The sequence below is a fragment of the Amia ocellicauda genome, chromosome 7, assembly GCF_036373705.1.
Source record: "Amia ocellicauda isolate fAmiCal2 chromosome 7, fAmiCal2.hap1, whole genome shotgun sequence".
Taxonomy (NCBI): Eukaryota; Metazoa; Chordata; class Actinopteri; order Amiiformes; family Amiidae; genus Amia; species Amia ocellicauda.
In genome coordinates, this window is record NC_089856.1 from 34,059,081 (window position 1) to 34,085,479 (window position 26,399).

Genomic DNA, 26,399 nt, shown 5'->3' on the forward strand with positions numbered 1-26,399 from the left:
TTTGCATTTTTTCATTTTTTTATTATAAATAGTAAATATTACTGCATTTGTACACAAGACATAATACATCACAATCTTTCTGTGCGGTCATATAACAAAAAGGAGTTGAAATTATAAAAAAACAAAAACATAAAAACAAAAAAACAACGTGTAATTTCCTTCACCATTAAGACAAATGTACAGTCTACTGCAGAGTGCTACTTCTGAGACAATATCTAGACTTACTAAACACCACCTAAGGATACACATGAATAAATAACAATTCAGCCAAGTAGCTACAGTCCTGTTTGTTTGTTTGTTTGTTTATTTACACTGAAGTACTGACTGGGGGATACGCCCTTTCACAATAAATCAATTTGGCTTTTCTTGTATTTCCGTCTGACTGAAACATCAATCCTGTTTGTTTTCTGCCGAGAAACGAATAATGTGTCTGTTGTTCAAGCCACCCCATGTTTACTGAAAAAAGAAAACGAAATCAGCAGTTCACACACGTAACAGAAGTGAATGCGACCTCCAGCATTTGTGATACACACAACCAGACACCTCAAAGGTCTACTTTGTTTAATACAAAAATAAAGACGCCAATGTAAAAATACATTTTGATACTCTATAAGACATATTCATAGGTCCATTTTTTAAATCTTATTCTGAGGTACTTAATATTGCACTTAGGCAGTTTGCAATACACTATATGCTGTACATTGGTCCTACGCTTCAAGATTCCCTGGGACTCAACCCTTGCAATGGTGGCTCCCAGGGGCAGTTTTAAATCCTTGCTGATTTTTGTGTCTGAGATTGATCTGTTTTTAGCTGTAGAGTTAAACCCTTTTCTTAATAAAATGCAATACTGAAGACACATCTACACTGTGTCCTTCCCATAGCTTCCTACCTTTAATATCACCATTGGAATATTTTCTGTTCTAGCTTTGCCTCTGCACTATGATCTTGCCTAGAAAATTGTCTGCCAGTTGTTGGTTCCTGATTTGTTTATTTTGCATTAATGCTATAAATAATATACAGCATTATGTCCTCTTTCCAAGGTTTCTTAAGCTTAACCTGAATTGTATTTTTTCTCTTTTTCAATTATTATTATTTCTTAAACCTAATCGCTTGTTTGCACTGTCTGTATCACCCCTGTACTGTACAGTCACTGCCCTACTGTAGCCGATGTTATAGAAAGCACTGCTATGGTGCCCAATATGAAAAGGCAGTATATAAAATAAAACATTGATTGACTGGAAAGTTTTTGGATTTTACGTAATCATTTCAATAAATCCTTCAATATTTTTCTTTCAACAGATTTAATTCTCTCCGGGAAGAATACAGATCCATATGTAATGCAAAATGGCCCCAAAACCAATGAAGTAGTGCTAACAATGTAGAAAAACGTCTGCGTCAGTGGTCTGTTCAGATGAGAGCTTGTATTTTATTTTTCACATCAGGCAGTTTTTGCTAGTTTAGCAATGCAAAAGTCACTTCAGGATTGTCCCTTGCCATATCCCATCTGTGTTGCCTTGAAAGCAAAAGAACTTGTTGACAAAGTCTGTTTCTAATGGTCGTTCTGATGTTCGTTAGAAATAAAATGCAGAATAGACGTTTTTTTTTCTTTTTCTTTTTCTTTCTTTCTTTTTTTTTTGCTTGGAACTGGCTTCATTTTCAAAGCATGATGTGAAATTAATGAGTCAGATGCCAGGTAATTCGAGAGGGAGTCCTTTTGGTCCTGATTATCTGAATAAACCCTTCTTGTACCAGGCTGGAGTGCAACCCCCCCCCTCTCCCAAGGTTTCGGAGCAGGGGAAATTCGAGGGTTAACTAGGAGCTTTCTGTAGACACTTCAGTTCATGCAATATCGGGCTTCAAATAATGAAAGGCACCTGTAAAATACAGAAAGAAAGGCCATCTCATAAATAAGGTTATGACAGCATCTCAGCAAGGGGTCGCGTCAATTCTAGTACATTTACAATATTGTCATATCTAATAGGGGCAGCCCAAAGATTTAAAGCTAATGTTTATACTATTAGGACAAGTTTGACAATGCAATGTGAATCTGGGACAACAATCAATAATGATTCTAGAGTTGACCTATGGTTGAAACACATGTTTTCAATACTGGCATGCCAAGGGCGATTTAATTTTTTACAAACCTTCACTTCTACATAAATGGCACGTGGATATCAAGTCTCAGCAATTAATAACATCAAGATGTTGTTGACAGCACATTAGACAATGATTATGTATCCCTGGTCTGTCAAATGCTCTGTGCAACATGTATTTTTTTTCTATAGCCAGGAATATATCCATTACCCAAAGTTGTTTCTTGGTTAGATGATTGTGCCAGGTCTGATAAAAAAACACTCCACTTAGAATCAAAGATCCGATTAAAGTGGACACTGAGTAATTCCACGCAAGGGCATGGGGTTAAAATGTGAAGTCACTTGTAAGAAAATAAATCTATATAGTTTTAATCACAAAATAAACCTTACAGATGGGGTTTATTGTACAGCCCTGGACAGATGACATTTCAGTGTGAGTTATCTTGCGTTTAACGGAAATGTATCGGGTTTATCCGTTATTATATCACTTCAATGCCATTTGACAAGCATTATCAGGCAGGTAATTGACTGCAGCCAGTGGTAAGAAGGAGATGTAGGTCAGGTCACAGTCACCCTGACAATAAGGCATACTAAAGCTGTATATTGAACTAATCTTTGCGTAGAAAATCCCACATTAGCTATAAATCAGATGTGAGGCAGTATTTCAGTGGCTGTATAAGGTAGCTATTTTTGTTTTCAAGGCTTGTCTGACAAATGAACAAAGAAGGAAAATCATAAATCATTTGAAATAAATGCTAATAAATACAAAAGGTGGTATTGACCTTACTTTGGCCGTATTGCCCGTACTGGTAGCTTGCAACCGGGTCCACACTGTAGCCTGACGAGCTGTAGGTGGGGGGGCAGTACGACTGGGAGCTGGGCAGACTGTCCAGGGTCTTCATGTGGTCGAGGCGCTGGCTGCAGCTGGCCGACATGGCGGTGCTGGGCTCCAGCCCCCCAGTCAGAGGAGAAATGGCGTAGTCGCTCTGTGGCTGGTGAGGGACTCCACCGGGATTTAAAAGTCCCATTACCTGCAGAGAAAAGCAACAGAGACAACCTCCATTACATCTCCTCGTCCAAAGCGTTCGCACGGACCTCAATGCGGTGTGAAATTAAACAAAATTAAAATGATGTGAAACCGTGGCCGTTTGTGTTCCCCCATGAGCTTTCAGTAGTCCACACTGCAGAGTTCATTGGGGTTAAACTGACACTCACGTAAGGAAGGATCAATAAACGTGTATTTATATTTAAATATTGTATATTCAATTGTATAATAATGGATCTTGATTCCCTATCAAAACTTAAAGAAAATAATATTTTAGTAACAAGTCTTTTACTTCTCTTTCAAAGTATTTTTTTTTATGAAAGTTACCATTTTGTTGTATTCTGCCATCATAAACAGACTTGTAGTGAACCGTGTTCAGGTGTAAATTATGAACACAGACCTAACATCTACACATTTACAACATGAGATAACAGATTGCAAAACAGAGAAATGCTCTTCTTAAATAAAGGGTTATCAGAAAATATTTAAGTAATAATACGTTTTCAAAAAACATTTGTCTAAGGCGGTTCTGCTCATAAAATGTACGTTAGGAATTGACCTGCAGTTGATTAGTGGCAAGATAATCAAATTTAGAGAATTTTTGTTTGGCGTTTGGAGCAGGAAAGAGACCCCAGGCCAAGGGGTGTCAGTGAACGGATTTTAAAATGACCCTCTCATGTACACAGACCTTTATGAAATTTATCGGCACAAAGATCTTCAGCACAGTATAGAGCATTTCTTCAAATCATGTTGTTTTTATAGAAATCATGGTGAACTTAAAACTACCAGTACCTTAAATGCATCAATTCCCACAAAACATACTTTTCTCTCTTAATACTTAATCAAAAGCAGGTACATTGAAATCACTGCTTTCTTGGGTTGCTTATAAGTGACATATTATTCTACATTTATCCAGACACATGGTTCGAGTTAAATCATTTCCCAACCTAAGGACAGAGTGGCTAATGTTGATTTTAAGGAGTTGTGTTTCTTTACGCAGTAACATTTTCCTTAAAAATTATCTGCCTTTTAGACTGGCCATGACTTGTCTGTTTAATAAGGAAACTATATGGCGGGCTGAAGAAAACATAGAAAAACGTATTTATTTCTTATTATTCCTAATGGGAGTGAGACTTCATACCTGTTAATGAGCTAGTTATTACATTAAGTCAAATTCCCTCAAAGTAGTGGGCCAACAACAGTTAAGAGATGGGGAACAGTGAAGAGAGGACTGGAGGCAACGGGGAGACAGAAGGGATTTGCGTCTGTCTTCGTTTTTCTGTATTATTGTAAGAATACTAATGCAAGTATCTTAAGAATGTCAGTTAGGGATTTGCAACACTGTACCTTTGTTACTTATTGGACATTGAAAAGACTGTTTTGTAATGTGTGAAGTTAGGCTAAAGCTTGTAGTCAAGTTTTGATGTTTCTCTGGCAGCTGCTAATGCCGGTAAGGGATTCAGTAGAAGCCAAGCACGGGTTCCCACCTAGGAGCTGCATGCTGTCTGTGGATAATTTACAGAAGCTCTGTCAGATGAATCTTGACAAATGCCCCTGAAGAGGGCCATGTTGTGTTCCTTACAAATGTGAAACACATGCAGGTCAGAGACCCCATTCGTCAGAAAGAGAGTCAATTTTGCAGCAATTTTTGAGGGTGGTAAGGGTTCCCTACACCAAAATGCTTGGGATTTGTTAAAAGCCAGAAAAATAATAATACATGAAAACAAAAATGTATAACAACAAGCATCCAGTTGTGTCTTTGCAGTTTTTTTTTTTTTTTTTAGTGGTTAGGAGTGAAAAGCAAGACAATCGCCGTGGAACAACACAATAAACCGCAAATATGTGTCAGATTAGATACGAGCTGGTGTGAAATTTTACATGGGATGACTGAAGAGTGAGGGCCAGTAGAACTCATGTGTGAGGCAATGGAAGGACTGTGCAACTTGATATATGAACAATACTCCTTTTGATGCTTTTGGTTGATTCTAAATTAATTATTTTATAAAGCGCATTTATAAAATCTCTTTAAAAAAAAATAGTAACAATGTAGAAGGGATCACGAAACGTATAATAGTATACAAGACGTCCAACAGAAAAAGACGTAGGGACAGAAGGGGAAACTTCACTGGGAGCAACAACTGTTTTATATATTGCAGCTGTAACATAAATTGGACTGACTGACCAATGCTACCTTTTATATCAATTTTATTCAATGTACCAACTGCAGCATTTATTTTTTTTAGAAAAGAAGAAAACATTTAGAAATGCATTATGCCCTGAAATGGAAATTAACTAATTTAAATATATACATCAGACAATAAAATGTTCCACACTGGGCACAAAATTAAGCTGAACAAAATAAGTAATTTGCATAAATTACACACTAAATTATCATACATTTTTAAGGATAACCTATTCAATAGCAATCAATTTAGCATTGCAGCCTTGCATAATTATGAATCTTCAATAAGAGCACAGTTCTTCCCAACAGTTCCAGCAGGCCTATAAAAGCGAGAGCGGCATTTCTGTAGATGGTGCAAGGTGCTAATGGCCAAAGCAGAGCTGCCAGATGACCCATCGTTTGCACCATAATTAGATCAACAGACAACATCTTGTCAAGTTGCTTCAAGTGCTTAGGCTCAAGAAAACAAACAAGCCACTTAATTCTGTGTGCTCAAGACGTCTCTTAAAGGATTGTAAAAACATGACCTCCTCCCACTTCAAGGAAGGAAAGAGCATGAAAGTGTTTACATTTGGCTGTAACTATATTACACATTTTAAAACAACGTGGTTTTGAACAAGGCCAGTTTGGTTTATGTCACTTTTTGTTTTTCACTTTCAGTCCTTAACTGTGTTTCTATAACATTCAGTTATTTTCAGTTCAGTCTGCTCAGTGTACAGAAGCTCCCATTTGTTTGAACACATTAGACATTTACATTTAAGGGAAACAAAGGGAAATATAAACTTTTTTCATGTTTGAACTCCAGAATCTACACTTCTTTGTAGCTGAAATCAATCGGCCTAGCTTTTCTCTTTTTCAGAAAATTAATGGCATTTTTGCCCTCTGGCAAAATATTTATTTCATTGACAATGTTTATAACATTCTCGGGAGTTATCACCGCTGTGCAGAAACCAGAGATGCAGCCTACAACATGAAACCCGCAGCTTCATAAAAACGAAGAAAGCCCACCAACGAGAGCAGTTATCCTGGCCACCCTTTGTGCCATTAAAATCTCATTTTCTGCCTATTAAAATGCCCCTTACTGTTTAGGTAGTGGCGATAGCCAATGATAAGTGTGTAATTGACTATAATTGTCTTTTCAGTTTTCATTTGTGTCATTTTGTGCTTGCCTCTGTATCCTTCACCAGAAAATACATTTAAAGGGAATAGAGCTGTTAGAACCATTGCCCTTAACTCTTTATTAACTTGTGATTTTAATTATAGATTTTATTGCCCCTTTGACATATCTTAAAAGCAAACTGAAGATCTCCCCAAAAACACCTGTGCCAGGTTCATGCCAACTTAAAAATGCTAATAGCAGCGAACGGTGTGAACCTCAAACATCTGTTCAGAGTTTTGGAAATTAAGCTCCCATTTTCTGACAATGCATTAACAAGACATGCATCCGGATGTCTTCACGCTTCTAAGAACCAGTGTCAGTGCAAAACATTTAAAACAGTTTAATTCTGTGTCTAGCACCAAACCCACACAAATGCAAGCTCTCACACACAATGTAAGATACAGTAAATGCCGGTGTTAATAATAAAACATTATAATCATTGCTAGACACACACACACATTATTGTTAATCAGAACATTAATATCTTCTGCTTCTAAATAAAAATAAAACGTACAGTTTTAGTTATTTTATCAATGCCAAGTTTGTTCATTTTTTGTTATTCATGGAGCAATAGAAGAAATTTGGTGGACGAGCCGATTCATCAAAGAAAATGTTGTCTTTAAAACAAACAAGTCTGAAACCAACTGTGTACAATGGGTTTTGATCTCAAGCCCACATTCATAAGTGCTTCAGCTATTAAAGGAAATAAAGAAAACCCACAGTGTGTGTGTTCATGTCATATGAGCGCTGATGAATCGCATGCAGTGGTTTGTCGCCGGGTGATGCACACAGCGAGTTAGCGCCCCAGGTAAAACAGCCCGGGAGTCTCCCAGACACAGTGGCTGTTCTGTTTAAAAAAGGGAAGGGACTGACCTGAGGTGAAAGGCCATTGCTGATGGAGGGGTTCATGGGATTGGAGGGTCCTGATGCAGTCACAAAGCTGTCTGTGTAGCCTGAGAAGCCATGTCGGCTAGAGGGCAGGCAGTAGGCAGAGCTGCTCTCCGGGGCTGAGTTCAGGCTGCCCTGGTGTACGGAGGTGGGCGGCAGAGGCTGAGGCCTGTGAACCGTGCTCGTCTGCTCTGACACTGCTCGTGACACGCACACAAACACACAAACAGGGTTAAGACATATTTTCACTACATGGCCACTGTTATAACAGAAAAACAACAACTCAGAAAACAAAACGCCACACAAATATTTACCATACATTTTCATTAATTGTTCTCAAGGGTTCACTTTTTCTTTCTGACTTTTATGTTTGTTTCTTTAAATAACACCTTCAACTATTGTGTGTACAATTGTGTAAACCACTTCCATCATGTTAACAATGTGTCTGAAAGGGCTATCATTTTTATTTTCCAATATTTTTTGGTTCTTGACACATACTCCAAATCCATTAAACTTCTGACAGGCCTACCTTGTGCTATGGACGTGGGGGGATAGGGGCTGTCGGACAGTTGGTAGGGTGGCAGAGTGGGCATTGCTGATGGAGGGAACCCTCCAGGGATCAGGTGGTTAAAAGCCATCAGCTGATTGGCTCCTGCTTGTTTCCTCCATCTTGCTCTTCTGTTACTGAACCACACCTAGAAAAAAAGACAAGCTCCCAGAATTAGCTAGCCCAAGGAGTAAAACAGTATGACATATTGGGAACACATTAAAGATAAAAAATACTAGTATCATTCAAATTTCAGGGAATGTAATTTAGTGCTGCTATTATAAATCCTATTTCATTTCTTTTGATATTTTGACAACCGGGTCCTGAGGCGGGGCGTGATTCTGAAGATAGTATTCTCAGGGCATTTGTATGTTCAACTACTTCTCTTGCTTTAGGCTAATTAGATACAAATCTGCTTTGACTGTCTGGTAAGTTATATGCAATGCCGTTATCCTTTTGTGAATAGTAGTCATGTGTTTTCTGAAAACAAAAAGGCTAAAAAGAAACATGATGAATACCCATTTACAATGTAATTATGCTTTCTATTTCTTTATGAAAATATGTTTTTTGATCCAAAATCATCTTTAAAAAAACAACAGGAAGTTTTATTTACACATAGACATTATGTAAATATATATTCTGTCTGTATTTACAGTTAGTATGTGTATATATACATGTGTCTAACTCTAAATCTATAACATTAAAATGTACTTTGTAAAAAAGTGTAAACTGGAGCAAATGGCTGTGGCAGGCAAGGCTTAATGTTTAAGGAAGTTTTGTAAGATCCCTGTCTTTTGTCTTGCTATATTTGTGACTGATTGACTGGTATCTGGGGTTTCATGCTGGGCTCAGTAAAATATCCATATGTTAGTTGTTGTGGAGAATTTGCCAGGCAGCACATCAGAGCCAGTTTGTGGGAGATGATAGGACTCGGGGGAGCAGATGAAGCAGGGAGGAATGTGAGGAAGTCACAGGGTTAAAGCTACATTACAGCAGCTGTTTTGTTAATGGGGCTGCTGCTTTTACTAACAATATGGGTCACAGGCTAAGCAAAACAGAAGCACGTTAGAACTTTATTCTGAGCACCTACACCAAGATTTCTGTATACAAATGTGTCTGGGCCCATTTTACCAAAGATATTCAACGTAGTTTGAATCAAAACATTTTGTTTAGAAAGCAAAACCCGAAGAAATTGATGTTTTGAGTTGTTGTAAACAAAAAGAAAAATAACACGCATGTTTTTGATTCTTTTAAACCTTTTTGCACCCTCCTTCCCATATGAACCTCCAAACATTTTCAGATGCAGAATGTGTGCCAGCAAACAACAGGCAGAGTTTTTCAGTTCCGCACAATAACTGCATTTTATGTGAGACAGTTGACACATGAAATAAATGCATCCAGGACATGACATGCATATGAAATAGGATTTATGCCTGGCACGTTTAATAATTTTACTTGATTCATATCCCAAAATTGGCTTTGATACATGTCCCAAATTTTAAATGTACATTTTTGTGGAGCTAAGTAAATGAATGGAGCACAGAGTGAGCTCTTGGAATTGTGGGTATTCAGAAGAATGTTCCTCTTCTTATTCTCTGAAGACTGCAATCCGGAAGCACAACTCTACGGCGAGTGATCGGACCTATCTGCTTGTAAAGACAGGGGACAGTACCTGGACACGTGCTTCAGTCAGCTTGGCTCTCTGGGCCAGTTCCTCGCGGGTGTAGATGTCAGGGTAGTGAGTCCTCTCGAAAGCTCTCTCCAGCTCTTCCAACTGCTCTGCTGTGAAGGTAGTCCGGCTGCGTCGCTGCTTTCTCTTCAGAGGCAGGTCTGGCTCCGACTCCACTTCTGAACCTTCGTCCGAGTGGCTTGCTGTCCAGGGGAATGAAAAGGTTAGATGTTTGTCAAAAAACACAGCCGGTTTCAACTGTCTGAAAAGCACTAGGTGGGGCTAACCTCCTTATCACTGTACCACATGAGAAAGATCCCCAAAATCAAGATCTCAAATTTAAAAAGCACAGGGTAATTTCTGAGTGGTTCTGAGTGTTCAGAATTAGTTTTGTTTTTCTTTTCCACACTCTGAAAAAATTTATACATTGATTTTTAAGCACATAAGCACCCTTGGCAACTGAAAAGAGTCTCCCTGATTTTGTACCTTCAGATGGACCATTACAGAACTGTGTGTTGCAAAGAACATGACCTTTAGATCTGAATCTGAATTTATCACGCAGTCTCCAGACTCATTATCACCGTGGCGCTCTGAATTAAATGCAGAGAATCTGAATATCCTTTCCACATCCAAGCTCCGTTTGTTTTCATCCCAGTAACCACCAGAATAACTGACTTATTCTCACCAATTTCCACTTCGAGTTTAGTCAAAACAAGAACCCTCACTACACTCACATATCATGCATTTAATAGATGCCTGTTTAGACAATTAAATTGCTCTACTCCTGAAAATTCAAAATTATTGAGATAAATTTAAAAATTCTCTCTCCGCAAAAAAGAGAGCAAGTGAATGTGTTTGCCTGTCCTTGGGTTTTCACTGTTTACATTGTGTGACCTCCTCTGGGGGTGTAATACCACGTATCATGTGTGCAAACAAAGTCCAATTGTAATTGAATATTCCTTGCTTTTAAATAATCCCCCGAACATGATTCTGAGGCATTCGTGTGTGATTGGGGAGACAAAGCAAACACAAAGGGCTAATTTTGATCCAGCCAGAGGAGACAGTCTTATACAATTGTATCCATCCTACAAATTCAATTTCGCTCAAGCTGAGTGAACTTTAAAAAACCTCCTTGCAGGTGCATACTAATCTATTTGCTCAGATTTACGTGGGAGAAAAAACAAGTCCCTTTTGGAGGTAATTCAGCAGAAGAGCGCATGAATTGGCTCCTCTAAGCTGTTCGCTCAGCACTGGTACCAAAGCAGGAGACTTAGTCTATTAAAAAATGATTAAGGAACTAAAGCCTGCATGACTGGCACCTATTGTCTATACACTTGAGCCTGCATTTGCACTGCCATAAGTTCTGCTGGGTCTGTCTGATGTCAGACACCTTTTTTTGGGGTCCATTCTCAGTCCATCAGATCCATATGTCATTATTGAAGACTGAAAGAGTTCACAGCAGAATTTTGAAATTTAAAGCACTGAGCAACGTTTGAATTGCTCCAGTAAGAACTGCAAATCTGAGGTAGGTAATATATCTGATTTGTAAGCTTTTTTTTCTTTTCTTAATTTGTGTATCATGGCTTTGTGGGACTGAAGTCTTTGTTTTGTGTAGTTGGCATTCTTTTATAAGTGCTAAATGACAGTGAAGTACATAAGATCAAATAATTGCAACCGTCTTAAGTGAAACAGACTTTTCTTTCTGTGCTGGCGATAAACTGAATGCTGGATGATGCCTCAATGTCTGAGATGCATGCAGATGTATATTCTCAGCTTGTGCTGGTTCTCTCATGTATTTTTTAATTTCAAAGCTCCTTACTGTCCCTTCTTTCAATAAAGGAAAACATTTCAACACATGCCTCTATCAGATTTTGACATTGTCTGGCGTTATGAGAACTCAGCTGGAAACTATATCAAATTCATTCACTAATATGTTGGCTGGGAAGAGTCCAATAGCGTTACCATCCAGAGAGAAAAAGATGATGCAGATATCCATTAGAACTGGGATCAAGAACCGCAAGGTAATAATGTTGACCAGGATGTCAAATTCTTCCTCCAGGATTAAAAAGAAAAAATGGAAAAAGAGGTATGGATAATCAAGAGTAGCAGCAACCGATAGCCTTAGAATAAAGTTTAATTAAAGAAGGAATTACTGAATTGAGAATCTCTCTTTGTACTCGACCCCTGGTGACCTCAGGAAATACTTTTCCTAGTTAACACTGTGGGTTATGAGCAGTTCGGTCTGATTTCATAGGGATTTGGACACAGGGAATTCTATCATTTTCACAGTCACCGGGCAAATTCTTTATTACATTAGGAACAGAGACAGTGAGCAGGGAAGTGGTTGAAGGACATAACAAAATTAATTTTGAACAAGATGTACACTGCAAGCCTATTGAGAATAATACAATGTCTCGAACTATAAAAAGTAATTGTAAACCATCTATCCCTCCTATGTGAGTTCCTAGATTAAATGTTGTTTTCAGTGACTGTAATTTCTTCCCACGTTTCAAAATAGTAGTTATTTAAAATAAATCGTACAAAGTGAAGTGCCTCTGCTAAAAAAAACACAAATTAAAAATAAATAAATAAATGTAACATAAAGTAACACAGGACAACAGAAATGCCGCTCCTAAAGAAAAAAATGATCGAAAAACCCAGACTACAAACGGGATCTTCTCTTCCTGCAAGGGGGAAGAAAACTAAACAAAACAAACAAAACAAACCCTGCAAACTGAAAAGATCTAAAACTACTGTATCATGTTTACTCGGTTGCAAGCCAGGCAGGGTTTTAGTAACTCTGATACTCCATCATGGACTCAGAGTTAATGGCAAATGACACTTTACTTTTGTGATCCTTGGGATTTTTTTGTTGACTTATTTGGCTGCCTTTGTTGCGCTCTAAGAAGCAGCCTGTGGCTCAAGCCTATTCTGCCAATTTCCACGCTCCATCTGTGGTATCCATCAACAGGGCCTTTGCCCGCATTCAGGGCTCTGACACCTGCCTGGTAGGGTGCTGGAGACACAATGAAGGCTGGAGTGGAGGAGCTGGGGGCTGGGGATGGATGCACAGCGGGGGTTAATCCAACCTTCCTTGTATATGGAGCCTGGGAGCACCTGAAAGTTTTCCCCCCACACGCTCCATATTTACACGAAGCTGGTTTGTTCCTTTAAGAAATGTGTCCAGACACCAGCATTGTTGGGGGGAAATAAAGAAAGGAAGAAAGAAAAAAAAGAAGAAGAAGAAGAAGAAGAAAAAATTGACAGAATGGAGGCAGAGGTTGACGATTTCAGTGTGTTTCTATCATCCCTAAGAAAATTACCCCAGCAACTGTATTTGCTTTTGTGAAACAACCCAAATGTCCTTATTTAAGAAATGCTGATGTGGACAGTTTTTAATTTGAATTTCCCCCCAAAATAGCACAACAAAGGTACCCCTGAGACTCTTAGACGTAAAGAGAGACAGAGCCTCGCAATTATAGGCACAAAGCATGATTCTACGTTGTCGTTCTATAGCATAACCAGCACAACCAATTTACCAGACAAGAACGCCTTCGTTCGTCTGTGCTTACAGATGCATACCTCAGGTGGGGAAATCTATTCTGAACCTCCTGCTGCCTCCACAGCCAGGCAGCTCCTTTTCATATGCCCCTTCCCCTTGGGTATCATTGTTTCTCTGTGAGGGGCCACTAACAGGAAAGCCCTCACTCTGACAGGTCTGTGCGTACCAAAATGGTGCAAATAAACTCTGACACTCAACAACTCCCCACGCGCGCCTTCCAACCTGCGAGCACTAATGATTTAATAAGCCCCTCGCTTGCGGGCAGAAAACAGGCCCTCGGTGTCAGAAGAAAAGGAAACGGCCTACCGTGTTAGGTCTGTGTTGTTCTGTTACTTTAAATTGATAAAGTGCCTGCTATATGTGTTGCATTGTGAAAGGAGCCCCACGCAGCTTAGTCAAGTACCATGATCCCCAGCCAAAACAAACTGCAGTCTGCGTCTGTCATAATACTACTGCTGCTACTACTACTACTACTACTACTACTACTACTACTATTATTTCTTATAATTATAATTACAACAACAACACTCATAAGTAATATAAAGGGCAGGATTGTATAATTACAATGATCTGCTTTTTCTCCTTATTACTTTTTCAATTTATATATGGAAAAAGTTTAAAGAGCTGCATTTTAAAGGAAATCATTTATTATATTATATATATAATATTCATGTAACTAATGCAAGGTGCTTATATCTATTTCGTTTTTCCATTCATATGCTAGTCACATAAACCCCCTGATAGCGGCAGATGTGTTGCAACAAAAGACTAAAACATTTTAAAGACAAATGAGTGTGGAAACAAACAAAAAACATAACTGAATTTAAAATGTTGACACAAAAACATGAATATATTTAAAGTTGACCTAAAGTTTCCGCCATACTATTTTACCAAGGTAAGATGATATCAAACTGGCTTTTTACAGTACGCCATTCATGACAGCCTTTTGTTTTTCATACGCTGCTTGAATCCTCTCCGAACAGATATTGATACAATAAAACTTTGTTTAACAGCAACTATGCAGCAAACACTGATAAAAAATACGCTTTTCCAGAAAAGAAAAAGTAAGCACTGCCACTCCTCGGTAGAGTTTCAGAGAAGGTCCAATATTGACCATATGTGCACCAATTATGGCCTCTTATTGAGGAATGGCCATTGCTTCCTTTGGGAGCTGTTAATGAACTGGGTAATTGAGCTGCTGACATGTGTTACCAAAACAAAACAAAAGGAAGAGGAGACAAATGAACAATTTATTTGCGCAGGGAGCAGTTCAGCTTTTCAGGGAATAGGGGACTAAGTGACTGACTGAATGCATAAAACAGTACATTGAAGCCAAGCAGATGCATGTAGAATAATAGTTAACTGACAGCTTATGGCCCATCTGTGCCTAACATTTTGTTAAAAGGAACTCACTTGACTTGCTAAGGAGCCAAATATACAGCTGCCTGCGTGCTCGCTAAGTTAAAGGAATAAATCATTACCTAATCTAGCTCATACTTCGAATGACAAAAAGCCATAAACAGTTACACTGGGACATTATGTCAGCACAGCATGACCCAGTTATTATTCATTTGTAATGTGGATGTGACGGTTTCATTTTATTTCTTGATTCACCGGGTAGGCACCACATGCAGGAAAAGTCCGAGCAGAGTTTACAGCAAATTGGTCGAGGCGGCTGCGTTCTCGCACGTTGTAAAGTGCATAAAAAAATATTTTGTGGGATTATTTTAACCCAGTTTACTGTTTGATAAATTACTAACATTTCAATTAAAACCCACAGCGTTGGAATCTGATTAGGCGTTTAAAAAGGCAGACAATGAAAACTACATTATTTTTAATCCTCATATAATTTTAGCTAACATAAACAGAAAAGCACATAAATTGACAGTTAATCACCCAAAAAATATTGTTTTCTGTTATTGTATAATACCATTTCTGCCAGTAGTTTTTGGTTTATTTCTTTGCTTTTTTCCTATTACCACAGACCATTCTGAACAGTTACTGTGCTCTGAAAAGGCATAAATATGTTTGTCCAAACTGCAAAAAAAAAAAAAAAAATCAGATAACACTACAATCTTTCATACACATAAACCAGTTCTATTTTTTGGTTGACTGCTTATTTTCATAACTAGTCTTACATTTTAATATCATGCTTCTTTAATATCTTACAAAGCCCTCTCCACCAGTAGTTCTACCAGCACTCGTTTTAGCTATGGACTATGTTTTGTTGTTATTCTGGCTGGTCTTGCTTTTACCAGTATTTGTGGCATATTTAATGTCATGATCTGCTTGGATTATGGTAAATGAAAAAGACATTTTGCATTGGATTAATTTAAAATTTAATTACCCAGTCAAATTTTAGTTAACTGAGCCTGTGAGACCACATATTTAAATACTTTGAGAAATATTTTGAGAATTACATAATCTTTCTTAGTTATAATTGGTTTTGATTTCGACAGAATCCTATGAAGAGAAATCTTATTCTGTTAGAAAATGTATGAAAAGTTGAATTTTGAAAGATATCTCCTGTCTGGAAAGGTTAATGTTGCTTGCATTTTAATTGTGTAATTCTACGGTCTCTACCACAGAGATTTGGGTAGATATGAGTTGGAGAAATAAAAGTAATTAGTAAAACAAAATACCTTTGAGGTTTACGTTTACATACCCACAGGGACTGCCGTGCTTTGTTTATCTGGAAAAGTCAAGTGCTGGAAATTATTATATTTATTTATTTTTGCTTTAAAACAAAGGTGATGCTTTAAAATGAATGATTTGAGTTTTAAACCAATTTGTTTTAACATGGAGGACAGGATATTGATTCCTGTCATTTTAACAAAATATAATTCTAACCCCATTTTTTTTTAAGGTTTGGTCACTTGACAGACACTGACCTAATGTTAAACTCTGACCTATAGAAGGCTTGTCTTTAACACTTTGTTCTTAGTTCACTGAGCTACAAGAGGACTACTGCCTGACCTTACTCTCTCCACACAATGTCAGCCACTAATATACTACTGACACAGAGATTTTAAAGGTTTTTCCTCCAGAGCAAACATTGCAGCCCATTTTCTGAAAGTAATTGTTAACGTTTAAAGGCAAATATATAACCAAATGCAATGTATATGGGGGAGATAAATTAAACAAATCGTTTGGTAAATTTAAAGTTTGTTTCTGGAAATTAGCAGCAAATACAGTTACTTGAGCATGAAGAATGAAGCCCGTCATTTGATTCCCAAAGTGCATTGAATGTGTGTCATTTTTTAATTATTTTTTTCATTTTCTAAATAAACTAAGGTTTTTTTTTCAGTTTGATTACATTCAGGTACAAAAATCATAAAATCATATGCCATAAAATATGAATTACTACTAATATTAATCCAAAAAACACATTCAGTCTTCCCATCATGAAAATTCACTTACAAGTTAGCCTGAAAGATGTTTTGTCCTGTGTGAATCTCTCCTTTTCCCCAAGGGCACTTTATCACATGAAACTAAAATATAAATTTTACAGAAAAAAAAAACTAGAATCCTAGACCTTCATTTATTTTAATAATCGAAAGCCTTTAAAATGTACAGCTATCAATATCAAATAAATGAATACATTTTTGTGTGACAGGGGACACTGATGCTGCTTAGAATATAAAGATGCCACCATTTCACCACAAAATATTATGGTCTTCCTTCTATTCAAAACATTCTTGAGGTTTTTTTTTAATGCCCTATTTTTTTCTTTCTTTCTGGGGCATCAAACTATGCTTTGTAGAAGATAAAAAGACACTGCCGAATAACAGGATATGAGCTGGACTGTAGATTGTAACACCATTTGAACACTTTTCCAATCTTGCCATAAAACATTTGTTGTCTGGGCACTGCTGCTGTTACAATATAAACTGGAAGGCTGTGTGCCTCTTAGTTTGCTGATTGATTTTTTTTTTCTTATTCAAAGAACAACAAAATGCCATGGCGTCCTATGGCAGTGTTTCCCAGGGTAATTAGATAACACAGCAGATTGTTAGTCGAATGCTGTTCAAGTTAAGTGATTGACAAGCCTCTGTCTGGCTGCTCAATTAACTATTTCATTTTGTTGCTTTTTTTTGCAGTTTTGCTTGGCTAATACTTCCAACAAATAGAGAGTGTTTCTATAGAAGCTATTCTCCTTGACCTTCGCTTGCCCATTTTCTTTCAGTCACTTCAAACTGTCTTAAAGGCGCTCTGCTGAATACACCGAGTCCATCACGACTCCAGGTTCATCCCAGTCCGTGCCCTGAATTCCTCACTTCAAAGATGGGCCGCATTCATTAATTGCCCTTTGAATTAATATCAGAGGGTCACAATGCGAGTGCCAAAAGAAAAAGAGGCTTTAATGAAGCATAGAGCAACCATTCATTTGCAGATAAGCATGTTTTTATGCTTGAATGGCCACCAAGCGGAAGGCCTCAAGGAGAAGAAGAAGGAAGAAGGAGAAGATGAAGCAGAAGCAGCAGAAGACGAAGGTGACCAATAAGGTGATAGAGAGGAAGATGTAGAGCTGAGAAGGATTAAGGATTCTTCTGCTCCTGTAACACTGCAAAACAAAATCTAAATAATTGCACAAATTCTACAACGTATGTGCCCTGTTCTGCATCCCCCCCTTCCTTTAATTATCCTTTGTTAAAAAAAAAAACAACTCTGGGCCAAAACTAAGACAACTCTTATCACTATCATGTGATTAGAATGCTTAGAAAACTCTTAAAACATGAACTCAGCTTAAATTGTAAGTATTTTCCTTAAATGACATGGTAGAAGTTATGTAATAAGGAATCCCCTTAAATATACATATAACCCATTTTTAAGGTCTTCCTCTGGTTCTGAAGTAGTGTTTTTCTTTCAGACATGAGAGTCACCGAAAAACTGACCAATATTCTCAGTTACTTCACGCAGTTTACATTTCGGGACGCGTAGAAGTGTTAAGTCCTCCGAACTCAGAGTTTACCTCCACACTTCCCGAGGGCTTGCTTTTAAACAAATGTTTTTAATTTACAAATTAAACATGTCGAAAGTGAAAAGTACCCCTCCTCGCTGGCCGTGCTCCAGTGTATCAAGATTAAATTCTATTGAGAACAGTACTGGCTAAATGCTAGAGAGCCAGTTACTCACTTTATTTACACAAACAAAGTCCTTCTCAGTTTCTTTGATAAAAGCAGCTAAATCTTTTTGCTCTTTCATGTTTTGTCAGCACTTGATTCCTTTTGTCCTCTGGCTATTTGCCTGGTTGTGGACAATGAGGCAAGAAGAATGGAAGCAGATTGTTGGAATGCTCCTCAATAAACCTAATTATGACATGTTGACTGCACTCACCATGACATATTTGAACGATCCAGGCTTATTCAATTAGCCTTTCCAGGATTCCCTTTCAAAAATAAAGTTATCCCTTTGACTGTTTGTATTTCTGAAAGGTATTTTTGTTCAGTATAAATGGAGATCCCCAAGACGAGGTTTGCTTTCTTCTGTTACTCTAGCTAATTTTAATTAAATAAATGAGGTTAAAAAGAGATAAGCTTTTTTTTAGTCTCTGAATACATAAGGGGGGGAGTTTGGTTTATAAATATATAGTAATGTTTGCCTTAATTGAATATACCTTATGCAATTGTTGAAATTGATCATTGTTAAAGAAAATAAGTGTCGTCATGCTGTTTCGTTTGCAAAATAAATCTAAATTCGCCAGGAGCTTGTGTGTGTCTGTTTGTTGAATGTGCAATATGAAACCTTGCTGGACACTTTTCCAGTGTGCGAATGGCATTTTAATGGCATTTTAATGCAGTTTAATTTTCTGCCAATGTCAAGGCTTATTATGCATTTACAATTGAACAAATAGACTGATCATATGATAACATTTTTAAAGCAGGTGAGCAAAAGTGTGCTCCAACCAAAACTTGAAACCCACTATGCCTTACTTTCTCAGAGGTTTTGTTCCCTGTGTTTATCTGACGGGTAGCAAAAAGATTTGAAAAGACCATTCTCCTGAATGCTAGAATCTGTCACAAATGAAGTGCCAGGGTAAGTCCGGAGTGGTTCTCAAGAGTTGCAACACAGGGCTATCAGAACCTAGGACCATTTTCCCAGACAAATAAATCTAAATGATCTGGCTTTGATCTCAGTACTTAAGGGAATCTGACAAAAGATACTGAACAACAAGGGGCAGGACTACTGGCCCCTCCATGCACAACAATGGCCTCTGCAAACAACTACTTAATCAATATTTGGCCAACGATACTGAAAACTTCCTTTTCAGATTTTAATTCTGAGTTGTAAAACAACTGCAGAGATTCTAAAGGCATAAAACGCAAAACTGAATGGGAATTACATCTGTACTGTCCAACAGGCAGCATTATCTAAAGCCATTAACACTTCCATTAGGGATTCCTTTGGAATAAACTGAGCTGTTAAGTAAAATATTTAACTTCATACCAAGCCTAAGAGCACAGTCCTCTTTTGATCTTAGCGTAAATTACACCTTGCAAATCTGTAAATTCAACCTTAATGAGGATCTAACAGTGGAATGAAAATGTTAGTTTGGGTGCTGAACAAACACCAGCTTTGCCCATAAGCTTTTCATTTCGACATACTGTAGAACTGAATTTATAAAGTGTTAATGGAAATATAATCAGTAGTTTATATCAGTAGAGCATTAAAAGACTTATTGTAAGACTTGGCATTCCTTTTTTTTTTTTTTACAAATACTGATAATAATTTTAAAATAATATAAATGCATCACATGTTATCAAATAATAGTTACAATGTGATTTTACTTGTAATGTTATCAGCAGAGGAATTCGAGCTCATGTTAGTGAAGGTCTGACAGCCCTCCTCCCATCAAATTGTCTTCTTCTAAAATGTGATTTATTGCGGCCCGTTAGGCACAATTTGCTCCCAAATTAACAGGAGACCTGTTTGCAGATATGGCTCATTTCCCTCCGCTGTTTTACTGCTTTACCCGTGAGAATCCCTCCCTCATGCCCAATACATATACCACCAATAATGCAGGATGAAATCTCTCCAAAGTGGTGGTTCGCATGCAATTGACGTTTGACTCCCACTGCATTGTACATACAGTAATATAATGTTTCCATGAATATGATATTGTTTGAGCCAGGAGAAAGTGTTCTTATGAAGAATAAGGTCAGACTAGACCCTGTACCCCCTCCCCGACCCTGACAGCCAGTTCAGAGTGAGTGCAACAAGTCACTGATTGTAAATGGACATCTAAATATTTCAGCCGGTCGCGTGTCTAAAATACAGTAATCAGCTGTCTTTAATTCCATTACAGCATGAAGGAAAAATGTTTGACAAAAAATCACAAACAGGAAAAGCCATCGAGGAGATGTAGCCCTCGCTAGAAACTGCTCGCCTTTGTCCTGGCTCCTGAAACGGGCACAGACATTTCACGAATGTGCGCCCCCAGGCCAAAGGGGCGGGTTTGGGCCGAGATGAAAGTGAGAAGAAATAAAAGAGTCGATTTAATCTGCTTGAAGAGATTTTCGGTCTGGGGGGGTTGGGGTTGGGGTTGTGTGGATGGGTGCATATGGGGGCAGTGCGCATGACTGGGGCGACTCCATTGTGACCACACCTCGGGGCCAGTTCCCTCTCCGGGGAGACATGGGTGTCTATTCAGGGCAGGACTCTTTAATACACTCTCCAAATGATGAAATGTCACACAGCTCAGCAACAGAAACATTTAGAGGACCCAATTAATGTTAAAGAGGGCCAGGAGAGGGTATTACGGCATTAATACAGCTAATCCCAACAAGAACAAGCTCCTAGGATATTAGTTAATATTGCGTGTGTCGCTCTGATGATGATGATGATGATGATGATTGTTTGTTTGCATGGTAGTTTGTTTTATAAGTATTGCTGCGATTCATTTAATTGTAAAATTCTAGAACTTCGATTCGGAATTATTATTATTATTATTATTATTATTATTATTATTATTATTATTATTATTAATGCTAATTAATATGACAACTTCCACTACCGCAAATAAAATTCAAAAATGCATACGAAAAGGGGTGCATTTGTTCACGCACTTGTTTATTTCACGCAATTTAGTTGTGATCAACAGTCACAAGAGTTGGAAGTTGGTTTAAATGGGTTTTAGCATAAAAGACACTACAATACAATTTCTCATTTTTATATCACGTTTTTCTCATTTGTTGAACAGATTTTCAAACAGTGCAACAAGTCTCTCTCTCTCTCTCTCTCTCGACCAACGCTGTTTAAAATGTGTTAAAACGAACAATGCGGCGGGTCTGAAAAGGGATGCTTCTGCTCCTGCCTTTTTAAAGAATGGCTTCAATTGTATCTTTGAATGGCAGTCGGCATCTTTAGACGACCTAAAAGACTCCAAAAGAAACATTTTGTAGGTGAAAACGGCCATTTTTCCACGGTGGAGAGTCCATAAAACTGCGAGGAGCTGCAGCTCTTGGAGATCACTGAATAATTCATCCCTCATTGCCAGCTCATAATGTCTTTTCTCAGCCCTTTGTGGCTCTGCTTTCTCTTCTTTTCTCTCTGAATTATAAAAAGGTTGGCTTCTTTTGTCCCGGCCAAGCTGCTGCGAGCCCGGGCTTTGTCACCCAAAAGCTGAAGTGTGAGTTTCAATGGACTCTCCCTCCTTTGTTTTCCAAGTTCATCTCCAAGTGTTGATTGTGTACTGAAGGACGGCTTTGTAAAAGATGGCACAGTTGTACAAATGTTTGATCAGCTCATTTGGGACTTGTTGTCTCCTCCTTGCACTATTTTGCGGAAATATTTGAGTACAGTAGCCTCTTAAAGTAGCCCCCTGAACATCCAGGGACAAGTGGACGCACCCCACCGACTCCTTAACACTTTTATCAAACATCCCATCTGACTGCCAGTGCTCACTTACGGCTTTGAAACCTGGTCACTTAACGCAAAAAAATAAATCATAATAATACAGAAACTACGGGACGAATGGAAAGATGGATGCTTGGGATAACAAGAAGAGGTAGAAAAAGAAAATAATTTGTCCGGGTCCAAACCAACATATGTGACATCATTGAAAGAGTGAAAATGGCAATGGGCCGGACACATTGCAAGAAAAAAAAATCAAAGATGGACAGAGGAAGCTACTGAATGGATCCCAAGAGATGAGGAAAAAAATACCTAGAAAATGACCACTTAAAAGATGGGAAGATGAAATAATAAACTGGAAAAGAGAAGCTGTAGATCGAAATAAGTGGAAATGTTTTGGGCAGGCCTTCATCCAGCAGTGGATCGTTATAGGCTGATGATGATGATGATGATGATGATATATGCATGTATGTGTGTGTGATCGGTACATCTATAATAAATATAGCCAATACAAAGACAAGTGGTCTATCAACAATATACACATCATCAACCATGTTTTTTTATGTATTGAAGACTATTCTTATGAATGCTATAATACAGTAGAAACCTCACTGGTCCAACTAAATGCACAAATAAAATCTAAAAAGCTAATTCACAACAGACTACAATTTATAACGCGTAAGACGTGTGTGTCGCGCTTCTCGTCCGAAATGAAGAAACTACGAAAAATGAATTGAAACTTTTCAGTTGCATACAAGTTTTCTCATTTTTATTCGATGTTGTGACGCAACAACACAACTGATTCCATATAAACGAAACTCGAAACTATAGGTATAAAGTATTTATATATACTTTACGTTTGTTTTGTACGATATAACCTATATATAATACTGCATATGTGACTAAGTAAATGTAGAGAAACTTGATGATTTTTTATACATCACTTGGAAGTTGGTTTTATTTATTTTTGTGATGTTAGTTTCTATATGCATTCAACACAATCACTTTCCATGTCATCACTGCATTGCTTCCCTATGGGCCTGAACACAATCAACAGGTTACCAAAGCAGATAACGGTTTATCCAGCCCTTTGATGCCACTCTAACACCTCAGTGAAACCTTTTACCACCTGATAAGGACCATAAAGCAGTCAAAACAAAGCCATAGGACATTTCCGACACACTTTCTTCGCACTGGAAACCGCAGTACAACAACAAAGCAAAATGTGCCATTTTCGCCCTTTAACTCCACTACAAACGTTGTATATGGACCCTATATTTCATAACCATAAATCCAACACGCGTGATTGTATATAATCAGAATCAGAACGAAAAATATGAACAATCAAACGAATCAATAATTTACATTGAGCAAATTAGTTATTAATAATACAGCCGATTGTTATTTTGTCCAATCAAAAAGTATAATATTTAGTCTATACAACTAACATGTACAATAGAAAAGTAAATGCATCAATAAATCAGATCAAATGACCGATGTATTGAACTATAAACAAATACACATTGTAAGTAGCCAGGTAGCCAAAACTTGTCAACAGTTGAATAGTCTTCTTTTAATATGCTAAAACTAGATCTGAAATGCTTTTTGATCTCGCTCAACTTACATCTGTCTCCCAGGATCCCGTCGATGCTGTGCTTCGCTTTCTTTTCGTTTTCTTCAAACTCTTTTCTTTCAATCTCGTCATCGTCATCTTCATCTTCGCCCTTGCCTCCGAATTTACTCCGCATAATACGACTAATTGAACTCACTAAAAAAATAGTTTTATAGTTTTTATTAGTATAAAAGAACAGTAGTATTGTATCTTCCCAATGTTCTTACACTTCGAAAAATACAGCATGTGAAAATACTTGTTGCACAACTTTAAAATGTGTTTAACATGTAGCGTGTTATTCACTTAATCCAGTCCCAATGTGAGAAGTAGTTTCGTTTATAAATACACATTCAGAACAAGATTTATGTTAATGTTTGGATTAGGAATCTACAGCAATACTTGAAAAAACACTGAACGAAATGGCACCTGTTGTCAATCGTTACGCATGTTTCATATATATATATATATATATATATATATATATATATATATATATATATATATAAGGGGTGTAGAAAGTAGAAGACGTTTTACAATTTAGGAATGCAATAGTCGGGTAGTAATCCAAACTTTGCATTTCAAGTTCCTATTTTTTGTAATTGTTGGCTCCATGTCGCCTATCGTCAAATATAATTAAATGCATACATTCATACATACATAATAAAGTACATTATTCAAAATAGTATATAAAAAATAATATATAAAAAAACACAATACCTGAGGGAACTGTATTACGGTCACAAATGCCATCTTTCAGCAGTTTATCTCGAATTTCCCAACTAAACATCCCAGGATTGTCTCTCTTGTATTCCTCAATTTTCTTTTCCACATCTGGCGTTGTCACCTGCTTTAATTGAAAATAGATTTTGAATAATAATAATAATAATAATAATAATAATAATAATAATAATAATACAAGTAGCTCATGCCTAAAATTGTATGGGCGACATTACCATCCTTAAATACATATATTTAGAATAATTGTACACAAGACAATATTTATATATTAACATTAAAATGTCATACCCATTTCTAAACGTATATCAAATTATCTTTATTTAAATTCTTACGATTGAATGCTTATTTCACTCAAATAAAATAAAATATAATTGCACATGTATGCATACACCAGAGGAGCATTTATTTTAAGAGGTGCATTCCATTTAAACATCATTTTCAGGGATATTGCGTTTTACACCGACGACTGTATGCCTATATAGGACTCACAGTTACAACCTGTAATCTGAATTTGTTTTTAACACTTGGGTATTACTATTTGACACATGAAACACATTAAGGGCGATGAGCAACACGCTGACCCCCTAAATGTCAGTTCTTGGATGGCAACACATATCTCTGTGCCTCACCTTGGGCTTACTTCCTCCAATAGCGCCAGGTCTGATAGAGCCCGTCTCCTGGTACCTGCACAGGATTTTGGACACACACCCATGGGAGACTCTGAGCTGGCGGGAGATGACACAGGGCCTGATGCCGTGATGGGCCATTTCCACTATTTTGTGTCTGATGTGATTTGGTAAAGGTCTGCCGTTAATGAAAACTCCACCCAGCTGGTTTACCCTCCCTTGTCCTAAAGGGGTAGAAACTTTATAAAACAAATACAAAAAAAGGAAAGAAAAAGAAGAAATAAAGTTACAGGCAATTGTTTTCATTGTAATGTGTTTCCATCTCAAGTACTTGCTTTATGTGGTCAATTATTGTTTCGGTTGCTGGAATGATCACTGGTATGATATTCTAATGTTTCCTGACAGCAACAATGCTTGACCCTTGGAAATGGAATTTTAACTAAAAACATTCGACATGTTTCTGTAATCTACACTTAAAAAAAACACACTTTATACCATGTCTTCTTGTCCATTTACAATTATTGGCGAAAGACGTTTAACAGATCATACTACAGTTTTTGCAGTAAATGCATTTCAAATAAAATAAAGTCTGTAACGTGTTAAGAATAAATACGCAATATTGATTTAATTCAACACAAATAAAACAACAGTGCGACAAAGCGAAACATTATAAATGACAGGCTTTAGCCGAGCAAAAAACAAGAAAGAAGAAGATGCTAAGACCAGCCTTTATTTCAAAATGTATTGCACGGAAAAAGAGGTGTTAAACTCCTATGCACAAGGATCACCAAGAAAGTAAAAAAGACAATACAAATAAATCTGCTCATCATAACTTTGATTGCTAGTTTGTTTCTAAGAGCGATTATTGGCGTTTCTACCGCACCGTTCAATAAAGTACGAAATAATCACAACAGCACCACTAATAATATGATTATTAATTTGAATTATAATGATGACAACAAACAATAACAAGAACATGGACACACAATCGGGATGGGTGCAAGCCAGGGAAACTGTCAATTTACCCTCAAGTGGAAATCCGCTGCGCGGGTAGTTCTGTCCTGGCGTGGGTCTCATCATCCTTGGCACTGCCCCAGCTATTGCTGTCATTTCTTCTGCACACTTCGATACACTTATGACCTGACGTGTCAGAAGTTTAAAAATATTGAGAAGAAAAAAGAAAGAAAGAAAAAAAAAATCGGTAGTCCAGTCTGTAACGATTGTGTGCTTCTATGCAGCTACGAGGCACTTCCTTCTCTGCCAAGTGATGTAATATCCCCCCAAAACTTAGGCAAAAGTCGAAATGTCTGAAAAGTTCATCAAATGGGGTGATCAGCACAGTGCTCAAGATCTAACACTGCTAGATCTGTCACTAGATAAAGCACTTCATATACCACTGCCGTTGTTGTTGTTGACACAGATCGA

At 37.5% G+C, this 26,399-nt stretch overlaps 1 protein-coding gene across 3 annotated transcripts; it reads right to left on the reverse strand.

Annotated features, from left to right (window-relative positions):
* Positions 1–26,399, reverse strand: pax3b (paired box 3b). Of its 3 annotated transcripts, none has more exons than XM_066709303.1 (9): positions 26,000–26,399; positions 24,978–25,213; positions 24,328–24,454; positions 23,623–23,766; positions 9,587–9,786; positions 7,897–8,062; positions 7,353–7,564; positions 2,881–3,124; positions 1–1,874 (listed from the first exon to the last, which is right to left on the reverse strand). In XM_066709303.1, exons 1-9 carry the CDS (start codon positions 26,082–26,084, stop codon positions 1,840–1,842), a joined length of 1,449 nt encoding a protein of 482 aa, XP_066565400.1. In that variant the 5' UTR covers positions 26,085–26,399; the 3' UTR covers positions 1–1,839. The 3 variants fall into 3 exon arrangements, with proteins under 3 accessions (XP_066565400.1, XP_066565399.1, XP_066565401.1); XM_066709302.1 differs by having other exon boundaries at positions 24,328–24,457; XM_066709304.1 differs by having other exon boundaries at positions 2,876–3,124; positions 24,328–24,457.

Coding starts and splice junctions, on each gene's coding strand:
- pax3b (XM_066709302.1), bottom strand. CDS start 26,084: ATGACAGCAATAGCTGGGGCAGTGCCAAGGATGATGAGACCCACGCCA. Junction 8,063..9,586: donor TGACTGAAGCACGTGTCCAG/GTACTGTCCCCT, acceptor CTTTTTTTCTAG/GTGTGGTTCAGTAACAGAAG. Junction 3,125..7,352: donor GCAATGGCCTTTCACCTCAG/GTCAGTCCCTTC, acceptor TTTTCTCTGCAG/GTAATGGGACTTTTAAATCC.